This window comes from Taurulus bubalis, assembly GCF_910589615.1.
Source record: "Taurulus bubalis genome assembly, chromosome: 3".
NCBI classification, from domain to species: domain Eukaryota; kingdom Metazoa; phylum Chordata; class Actinopteri; order Perciformes; family Cottidae; genus Taurulus; species Taurulus bubalis.
The window spans coordinates 5606142-5617586 of record NC_136591.1 but is presented as its reverse complement, the minus strand read 5'-3'; the positions used below and the strand labels follow the sequence as shown (position 1 = coordinate 5617586).

General features: G+C 42.5%; 1 protein-coding gene across 1 annotated transcript; it reads right to left on the bottom strand.

The window, feature by feature from the left end:
* Positions 1–1085: 1085 nt before the first annotated feature.
* On the bottom strand, positions 1086–2798 carry LOC306733898 (uncharacterized protein; the record flags this gene model as incomplete). Its single annotated transcript, XM_079215209.1, has 3 exons — positions 1086–1174; positions 1434–2162; positions 2780–2798. The coding sequence occupies 3 exons, from the start codon at positions 2796–2798 to the stop codon at positions 1086–1088; spliced, it is 837 nt and encodes a 278-aa protein (XP_079071335.1).
* Between the last annotated feature and the right edge of the window lie 8647 nt (positions 2799–11445).

Genomic DNA, 11445 nt, shown 5'->3' with positions numbered 1-11445 from the left:
AACACAGCGTTCCCAGTGTTCTGACGCCAACAAACCCACAAGTCATGGCTGAGTGTGCTTTTCCCCCACAGAAACGCAATTAATTCATCGCAGTGGACAGTTAGGATCTGTTTGTTTTTGCAGGATGCAAGAGAGGTTTTTGTTGACCCCGCAGTCTCTACGTTTGTTTTTATTTATTATGATGATGCAGGTGCTACTTCTTAAAAATATGAGAAAGGATCAAACTGGATTTCTCGACGAGGAATTAAACGAATGAGTTCAGACGTCAAATTTTGCGCTCGACAACGACTAACTGCATAATGTGCATTGCAGACTATAATGAAGTTTACTGAACATTCTAAATGACATGCCTGCAATTTCTGTCTGTATCTTGACATGGATTTAATCTTGGCCAAAACTCACAACATAATTTAAAAAAAGGGTGGTTTATCCATCCGGTTTAAAAATAAAAGGGTTAAAATAATAATAATAAAATGAGATCATCATGACCTGTCACAAATGTCAGTTAAATAAAACTCAGCTTTAAAAAAAAAAAAAAAAAAAGCTCTTGTCATCTTTTTCCAGTTTTTGGTCGTCCATCTGTGGATCATTTGGCCAACAGCTGCTGTCCTTGTTTTAATAGTCTTTCTCCAACTGGAAAAAAAAACTCTTCCGTGGCTAAAGTATCAAGCAGACTACTTCAAACAAACCGGCAAACCAAAAAGAGCCACAGAAATTAACCAGTCGGGTCCTCAAAAGGCTTGGAACCAGTCACAAGTCCTCACATAGCTGTTGACATGTGAACAAAGGCAGCCGTCAACAGCATTTTGTTCTACATTAGACGCCACGCTTACGAAAGTCAACAACAGACAACTTCGCTGAAAACCTTCAGGTCCATATGCTCACTGATTATGGCAACATCCAGTCCACGTACGTCCATATATGGACTTTCCCACTTCCCGGTTTCATCCCCTTTGTCCTTCCTTCAGTCTTGTAATCACCCCCTCCCATCAGCGCTGCCATCCTTGAGGTTGTCGTCAGGTTAATGTGGTCCAATGTTCCAAGGGGATAACGGTTGTGTGTGTGTGTGTGTGTGTGAGGGGGGTTCAGCTCCAGCTGTCGGAGGAAGATCCTCTTCTCGTGATGGCTTTGAGGGGGCTGCGAGTCGCAGAGCTGCCTCTCTTCTTCCAGCGAACTGAAAAAGAAAGAGACACATTTGGTGATGAGTCAGTGGGCAGATTGAAACGAAAAGTGAAAACGCTCATTATGAACATCTAACCAGTCACACTAGTTTGTCAACCTAGATTCTGAAGTGTCTTAATGAGGTCATTCATTTACTGTGACCCACATAGTTTTCATGACTGTTCACTAAATGCGTTTGCTGCAGTGTAAAATCTTATGCAATAACATCATTTAAAGTCATTGGTTCAAACGGACAGGATGGTAAGTCTCACCTTTTCCCAGACTGACGGGCAGCGTGGAGTTCTTCGGGACGGCGGGAGAGTTTGCCGACTCCTCTGCGCGCTTCCCCTTCGCCTCCCCCGGCGTGGCCGAGCCGCGCTGCTGCCAGTCGCTCAGCGCCCGCTGGAAAGAATGCGCCAGGCAAGCCGTCATGTCTCGCGCCCGCTCGGCCCGGCTGCACCAGAACACCCGGCACTGCAGCTGCTGCCCCTGATGCTTGCAGATGTACAGGAAGACGTTGGGCCGGTTGGCATCCGCGGCACAGTAGGCAATGTCCTGCAGGTACGTCTTGTTGAGCTGCCGACCCGTGCTCAGTTCCTTGACCTCGACGTATCTGGGCCGCACCACCAGGGCGTGATCTTTGCTCAGCTTCTTCCCGTTGGCGACACCATCCAGCAAGTGGCCAATGGCGTCCTGGGCCTGCTCTCGATCCAGAGAAAAGATTTTCTGCGTGCCCAGGTAGTGGACCTTGAAGAGAGGGTCGCCGTGGGATAAAGACTCTGTGCGGTCGCGGCGAAAGCGGCGACGTAGCGCAGCGGGGGAGTTCTTTAGAGTCTGCATGAGGTGAAGCGTGCTCAGGGACATGGTGCGCTTCAGGCTGGGTTTGGGGGGGATCTTTGCTGAGGCGCTTCCACCGGCGGTCAGCTGGTCCTCTTCAGGCACTCTCCCACTCTTCCACCTTTCTTCTTTAAAGGGAGCGGAGTCGCATCCACTGCTTTTATCTGAAATAAGGGAGATAAAGATAGTGACGTTAGCAATGAATAATTAAGCGGGACAGGTGCTTAAGCTTTGTTGAGACGTGAATGAAGTGAAAGGGAGGGTAAATCCTTGAAACCAATTGTTTCGACACAGGAATTGTGTGATTTATAAAGCAACACAAATGAGTGTTGCAATTTTTGTACAAACTCGTGCTTCCAACTCTGATGTGAGAAGAGGGAAAAACTAAAAATAAACATGCAGTCAGCACAACTTGTACGTCAGCATGGAAACACAAAAGGCCTCAAAACAGGATCAGTTACGAAGGTGACACATGAGGGAGAAACATTCATTCACCACAGACAGCAGCCATTAAATATTTATAATCAGGTTAGGCCTTGGCTTTGTCCTCACAGCCGTGACACATAACACACACACACACACACACACACACACACACACCAATTAAAAGATGCCAATATTAAAATATAGGACACACACGCTGATAATTACAGTTAAATAGCACTCTTTAAATTTGACCCATTTACAAGCACTAATATGAAGGTCTATGTGACCTTGCAAACGCAAGTGTTATGCAATGACCACATCTGTCCTCCCATTGTCTCCCATCCAACAAACCCACAGAACTGCCTGTTCTCCATTGTGTCAAACTTTATTTTTTCCCCTTTCTCCCTTTTCTTGGCCGTTCTTTCAACGTCCTAGACCCTTTAGAAGTGAGCTGCAGAGAGAACCACCGACTGTTCTAAGGTGGCGGCCATTGTTAGACAAACCCTCCGTGCAGGAAACAGCTTTGCATCCCCCCGAAAAATATTTCTCCTACAAACAATGGCATGCTTTTGCGAGTGTGTCACCGCACACAAAAAGAGATGCAAGTTGACCTAGAGCCAGGGCATGCACAGCCACACGTGTGTGTTACACATGTACACAACTTTCACTTAGACACACACACACACACACAGTCAGCTACATATTTGCATTCAACCAAGGCTACTGTACAACACTGCTTTTCTAGGTCAGCAGACACATGGCTAAGCACATTAATTAACAAAACTTTGAATTTCCTAATTAAATCAAACTTTACATGCAGGTTCATTATGTGCATCAAAGTAACTTGTAATCTGAATAAATAACTCTGTCCAAACAGTCCACCCTGTAGTTAGGAGCCTTTTGAAGTGGACATAAGATGAGATTTACACAATCTATTTAAAAAGACAATAAATAAGTTTTCTTTACTTTATTTCTCCTTCCTTATTTGTCGAAATCACCAACGAAGTCTTGGCTTAAAAGGCTAAATAAATACGCAGTGTCACCAATAAGACCAGTAATAAGCGAGATAACTTGTAAGATTTTAGCGTGTGGTCCGGCGAGCACCGGAGACAATCTTCCGCGCATTTTACAATAAGAATGAAACAATGATTAAAAGTACCACAAGTATTCCATAAACTGTCGTTATATTGTACATATGCTACATAAATCACCCTTTTTACTCGTCAGAAATGTGTCTTACCTGGGAACAGTTTCATGCAAACGACGTCCTCGTGCGTCTCAGGTGAACGGCAGGGTTCCGTGGTGTGTTTTTAAACACGCTGCACAGGTAGAAACAAGTCTGCTGTCCCGCACGTTCAAACAAAAAAAACCTCGTTTGAATTACAAATGAAATTTAACGACGCTCTCGGGATCTGGAAGCACCGAGGTGGAAACACGACAGCGAGGCGTTGGAAGACGGAGACAGCTTGTGTGCAGACTGAATCATGCTCTCCTCTCTCCCGGTCGCAGACGCTTGCTGTGAGTTGAATGAATCAGAGCGCTCGCTGGACGACCGCTTTAAAAACAGCGGAGGCGCGAGCCCGTCACACACACGTGCACGAGCACTGGTATCGGTGCAGAGAGGAGGCCGATTGGTGTGTGAGCAGGGGGAGAGGTCTCGGGGTGTGTGTGGGGGTGATTTACAATAGAAGAGAGAACAATTGATAAACATGTTATCTTTTACTGGCATTGGTGTTTTTAGGAAGATTGATACCATACCACGTGGATGATTATATCACCTTTTCACAGTGTGTCCAGTGTGTGGAACCTGAAGTAGGTTTAAGCGTGGTAAAGTCAACACATATCTCGTTGCGTGACAGTATTGTGTACTGTTGGATGTACACTAAGTCAAATATTCAAACCCACCCACGACTCCATAACGGTTTCTTTAAATGGAAATGTTCTAGGTTGCTTGTGCAACATTTCACACTAATTTCTTCAAAACATATTCAGCCTGACATATTTAGTATTTTTTGGAAACTCTGGGTTTTCGAGTTAAACATAACGTTCTGTAGGTTTGAATAATGTTAGCCTGTTTGTGACTTCTAAGACATTGTAACGCCAATTAACCTGTTAAAATGAAATGCTCATATAGGGCAATTAGTCTATTAGTACCATTTTAAATGAGAGTAGGGCTGCAATAAACGTTTCATTATTTAGTCTATAAAACATCTGAAAATAGTGAAATATGCCCATCAGAATTTCCCCAAGATGACATCTTCAAACGTCTTGTTTCATCCAATCAACATTTTAAAAAAACTGATATTTGTCGTAATTATGGTCTTAAAACAGATTATCAACATTTTGATTTAAGTCTTCGTCAATCAATCAACGGATTAATCAACAAATCATTTCAGCACTAATTGAAAAGCTTGGTCTAAATCAATTTTAAGAAATGTCACATATTTGGCCATTAACATGATTAAAGGAGATGTTTAAAATGTAGGCTTTTGATGACAAACCCGCTATGCTTTACCGACTGAAAGTTTTACATTACTTACTTTGCGTATCTGTACAAACCAAGGCTGAGGAAACATCTGAAACCCAATATACCTTTCACTGCCTTCACATTGCGTCACAGCCTGTCTCTAATGGGGATCACTGGCCTCACTGGTTCAGATCGGCTTCAACTGTTTATTCGGGGGCATTTTGAACAGTGGCAGAAGGAAAACCTTAAACGGTTCCATGTGTGCATGCGTCCGTGCATCTGCATGTGTGTGTGTGTGTGTGTGAGAGAGAGTTAGTGTGTGTGTGGGTTGGTGGGTGTGCCTGGTGGAGGGAAACAGTAGGGCCCCTGTTTCTTCTGGGTTTGGCCCAACAACAGTTAAGGGCTAAACGTCACACTCGCCTCAATGCCTGTAAGGACACACTGCAGCTATTCTTGGGGCACCGGTGACATAATGGACCATCTCAGACAGGCACCCTCCCTCCCTACGCATCTCACAACGGGCAACACACACAGTCAGCATCCGAACCGTAGCATAGACGGGAGTGCAGCTCTTGAGCCGTGCAGACTTTGGAACTAATGGAACTTATTTGGTTGTTTGGCAAAATTGTATTAATTAAAGATGCTCTATGAACTTTTGAATGGATTGATGGGAAATGTTGTACAGACTATATGTTGTCTGTACAACACTAAATGTTGTACAGACTAACTCTGGTGACCCCCTGACTTTTCTGCAGCTCCTAATGAGGTTGATAATTATGGTACAGAGTGAAATATCTTAACAATGACTGTATTAGATGGGTTGCCATAACATTTTATGGATTTACACAAAATCTTCTAGAGATATTTATGGTTCCCAAAGATTTTGGTTATTCTATAACTTTTCCCGGTTGAAACTTTTAGTTTTTTAGGGAAATGTCTCGAGAACTATGCCATGACCTTTAGTACAAAAAAATCATGATCCTGCCAAGATGAAACCCAATAACATGTGCATATTATACTAGCATTTAAATGGTGTGCCACCTAAGTCTTTTTTTAGACTTCATGATGAGCTAATTCAACAATTAGCATCATCAGTGGGTGTAGTTGCTATTACAGACACACCCAACTATTCAGAAAGTAATTGTCAGCCATTACTTTCAAATGTCTTGACTGCTCCTTGTGACTGAAACCAGCCAAGTATCCAATCCTCTCTGGAGGTTATTACGACTCATTGTAGGGAAACAAAGAGAATCTCTGCAAGAGGCAGGCTAAAGGAAAATGGACTGCAAGAAAGCAACACCTCATGACGGCAGAGCCATGAATATTTCAAGGAACCTTCAAAAGAAAAGAGCAAGTCGCAGAGAGAGATAGAGAGTTAAGCATGTGGTGATTAGATCAGCTTTCAATTCAAAGTACAGACCAGGGGCACCATCATTTTTCACAGAGTTGTGACCTCTGCTCTAGTTGCCACACAGGATCTTGCGAAGTGGAACCGGGATCAATGCTATTGCTGGCAGCAGGGCAAACAAAAAAACAAAAATGTAGGAAGTAAATTGACACCATAAGGTCCCACCCATCTGGGGTAAAAATGTTTTATGACCAGTTCCCTTTTTTCAAACTGCTGTAAGTCAAATATCAATGTGTCTGTCAACAGCGAAGGCAGCGTTGTCCCAAAAAACACATCATAATCTGTCCCTGGCCCCATTACAACCAATGCTCTGAATGCCATGAACGCCATACATATTGGGATTACAGAGCTGCCAACTTTTCAAAAAACCTTGGAGTGAGATTTTGTCGGGGGTGACCAAAATGTTGCCGCGCACGCAGCCACACACGTTGGTGGCTCAAATATCAGGAAATTGGAATTAAATTGGCGTTGTCCCCATGTTGTACCCTGCATCCTGGTGGTTTGTGGGGCCCAAAGTCGTTGATAGGGGCGGCCTACTGGAGATGGACAACATTGGTTACATTCTGTGAAGCAAAGACATCGCTGATGGTCCACCCCCAGGACATTTTGGTTTAAGTAGATGTTATTTCATGCATTCTAGTGGATTTTTGGGTGGTATGCTAAAGATGTAGCCTGGTACCAGCCGAACTTAGCCCCGCCCACAACATTTGAGGTCTGGAAGTTCGGTCTGGGACTGCTCCGTTGGGGAGAAATTATCCAAAATCGAAAATTGTTCGGACCAATCAAATTGTCAGGGCGGGCTTTATACGATGATGGACAGATGACAGTAATGTAATCAACCACGTCACCAAAGAGCGCTTGGGAACCACATGTCATTAGCATACCTTAGTCCAGGGGTGGGCAATTCATTTTCCCAAGGGGCCGCATGAGAAATTTGGACCGTGGTGGAGGGCCGAACCAATAGTCTGAACTTAATTCAATTTAGGGCTGCAACTAACGATTATTTTAATAATCGATTAATCGGTTGATTATTGTTTCGATTAATCGGATAAAAATTTTTTTTTATCAAAAAAACGTTCATTTCCAACCCTTTATTCAAAAACAGAAGTGACAGTGCAAAACATCTTCAGAAAGTGCACAAACAGGTTGCTCCTTGAACATCCCTGAGCTGTTAATCAAAACAACAAAATGGACTAACACTAAAAACATACACATGTATACTTTACATCTGCCAAATGTGAGCCCTTTTTACTGTAATTGATCCCTCCAGAGGCTGCATTTAGCATAGCCTGCTTTATCAATATGCATGAAATACTGGGACAGAGGGAAGCTGTACTGCTCCATGTAGAACGTTCTCTTCCTTAAACTCTTTCATTCTGGGTCTCTTATGACCACGACGTCACGTTGTTGGCTAAGCCTAACTACGTGATTTGCTTCATTCTACTTTGAGTAAAAAAAAAAAAAAAACCTGCAGCCAGATCCGCCGGTGTGCCGGTTTAACGTTAACGAGTGACAGCGTGAACTGAACCAGACCGGGGGGTGACGGCATGTTTCATCACGTTACGTTTTTTACAAGCAAGACTGAACTGTAACGGAACATAACGGAACTTTAACGACAATACACAACCCAAACACGTTAGCTAACGTGATAGCAAGCTGACTAGCTTCCATTAAAAACAAGTTTGAGGAACATGAAGACGCTGATTGGCCAAGACTCGACTTGTCAAAGATCTTCTATTTTTGAGAACATCATAACCTCAGCTTTTCTCGTGTCTCACTCCAATCTCAGAAACGCTGGCCGGCCAGCTGCTCTTCTCCGCTCTTTTTTTTCTTCTCCGCGACTTATTGCCCGGCGTAATAATCGCGCGACACAACGAATCGATCATGAAATTCGTTGCCAACACTTTTGATAATCGATTTTTATCGATTTTATCGATTCGTTGTTGCAGCCCTAATTCAATTAACTCAATATGAATGTTATTACTTTATTAAAAAACTGTAAATTATATTGTTTTGAGCTGCTACTGGTAAGAATACATGTTACAATAAGGCTATGAAAATAAGTTTAAAAAAATGTAAACCGTACCTTAAATATGTATGTTAAAGACCAGCAATGTATTAACTTTAAACAAAAGCAAAGTGCTTTTGATGTTTACCAGTTCAGTTGTTTTTACTCAGTGAGAAAAGTCCAGTCTGTGTTGTCTTGAACTAGAGCATGAAGTCTGGTTGACTGAGGTGGAGATGAAGGACAGCTGACAGGTATCAGAGAGAGAGGATCTGATCTGTTGAACTTCATCACTAGAATGTTTGTTCTCATGTAGGTAGATCCAAAGAGAACCAACATCTTCTGAGCATCTTTCCTCTTGTGAAGAACGTTCTCCTCTTTGAGAGAAGAGTGAAGATGCTGATTTAAAGTGCTCGGCTTTGCGCGATTAATTTTCAATCTGGAGGCGGAGACTGCAGCGCGAGGCTCCTTGGGAGGCGGGGGTCTCGCGACAGAAACTGCATAACAATACGCTTTTACTTCAGTCTCCAAGTCGGCAACACTGCCCGTAGTGAGGCTGCATAATACATATAACACATAAATAAATCGCCTTCAAAGTAAAAGCAGTGCCGTTTGTATTGCATTTATGGCGTGCACCTTATTTATTTTTCATTTTTGATTGACCTCACGAGGGCCAGACTGGGAGAGCCGCGGGCCGTAAGATGCCCAGGTTTGCCTTAGTCTCTGCTCCTCCTGAGTTTCTCCCGCGGTTGTGTCTGTTTGAAAATCTTCTTCTGTTGCTAACTTCGGGACTCTTTGGGGTAAATAGGATGTCTATGCAGCGAATAGGTTTACACATCTATTGTCGGGGAGTTTGAAAAGGAACGAACGCGCCTCGGCCCAAAATCAGAATTTTTTTTGCCGTGAGAAATTGGTTGTGTGGCGTGAGTGCGTGTGAAAACATGCAAAAGCGTGTGTCACACGGCGAAACCGTGAGAGATGGTAGCTCTGGGATTATTACCAGAGCTGTCAATCACATTTTAGCTACGTTGCTAGTGTGAAAACAAAACCTGGAGCTGGACTTTGCTGGACTTTGGGTTCAGTGCTAAGTAGCAAATGTTAGCATGTTAGCACGCTAAACTCAGATAGTGAACATTAAACCATTACACGTTAGCATTGTTGTGGGTATGTTAGCATGTTGGCATTAGCATTTAGCTACTTAAGTGCCACTGTGCTAATAATACAGCCTCACAGAGCTGCTAGCAAGGATGTTGTGGTCTTATAGTCTTGTTAAAATATAAAATTACAAACAATTTAATTTTTTATTGTGTCCGTGGAAACAGAATGATATACTCTCACTGAGTCCAAAGAAAATGAATAAAGAAATAAAATCAAAGTCAGAAGTTGCCAGATTAAGGTCCATTTCTATAGTCAACCATGTAACATATAAAACACATATTTACCTGACAACAGAAACACCAATATTATCATTATTATCCTCATTTAATTTTTGATCCCAACATTCAACATTCTTGAGCTAATGCTCAAGATGACTTCATTCCAACCTCATTTCTAGTCACACCAGCGTTTGTTGTTATTTACTTGAATGCCAAACACAGCCAGACACTCTGTTCCACCCGGGCGTCTGTACAGGAAGTTGGATGAGGTGTGGATATATGAAAACAGGAATGGTAACTTCATAATATTTGTAACTTTGCTCTCTTCTCAATGATGTACTACAACAGAGAAGGAGGATTTGCTGTTTTCTTTTGTCCATATACATTATGACAAGTGTGTTAAAAGTTCAATTCAAGTCTTGTAACGGCAGCCGAGGTGTCTGTCGACTGTGAGCTGATATGTGTTCTGATTTTTTTAAGTGTAAAAAATGCTATAACTGGTATAAAGAATATAAATTATACGGGACAATATGTTGATGTTCTTGCGAAACAGTAAGAGAGTGAGTGTGAATAGTTAATCCCGAGTAGCTCGTATGTGTTCATGTGTTTGACCCACTCAAGTGACATTAGCTTCCCCTCCATTGAAAGTGACCATAATCAGTCATGTAAATTCAAGTCTTTACCCACTCCCTGGTTACTCCTACTGAACAAGTACAACGGGCCTCTGGTTTCACACAAGGAAACGGCTCGGTTACTCAGACGAGAAGTCGGCGGTGGGGGTTCATTGTATCTGCTGGCCTCAATAATCAGGTTTTCCTGTTATTTGTTTAATTCCAAGCAATCAAATCTGAGGAAATGACTGAAGAAGGAGAAGAACTGGGTGGCTCCTATATTTGATAAGATTGAAATTAAGTGTGAATTCTTAGTCATAGCTTGAGAGGTTTAATGTCTTTATAGAAGCTTCATTGAAAACCTACATAATCTCACACACATCCAACTTTTCCCCCTGCAGTCCAAGCTTTGATGTTTCGTTACAGTTATGCTTTAAAAGGGAGGCGATTTCCTCAGGATGTTGCTTATGTGCTTCTATGTGTTTGGAGTTTAGATACGCTACGTGCATTCCACAAGCTGCTGGTTTTGGGGGGAAATGAAGGGATCTGTGGATCTGACGCGCAGTTCTTTGTTTATTGTTTGCTGCCCGCAAGCATAAGCTGTCGAGGTAAAAGCCACAGAGACGATATTGTAATAGCAATAAATAAATCATGCAGTTAATTATTTCTATTGCTCCTGATTGGCTTTTTTTGTGGTATTTTTGACCATGCTAACAGCGTGGCTCTTAAGCCATCTGTCTGTTGGTCAGTCCACCACTTTATCCTCTTAACCATCCATCCCACATGACGTGAACGCTGCATTAGTGCAAATTGGCTAGTGTGTTAAACTAAGAAGTTGACCATATTGTACATGCTAAACTTTAGAATATTAAGGCCTCTCAGAGCTGCTAGCAAGGCTTTAACGTGTATTTTATACATATTTCTATTGAGTCTTTATTGCTTGGGAACTGCCTGGCTCCAATTCTACCTCCCGTCAGCTACTGATATCAGCAACAACAAACAAACTGGGACATATTTAGATCGTTTATGTTGCAATGTACAAAAGGTTCTGTATCAGGAAGTGCTAATCTGTGTGCTTACCTGTGTGCAACTATGCAAGACAGTTTAACTTGTACAGAACTCAGGCTTGTAGGAAAATTACTAGATTCAAAACC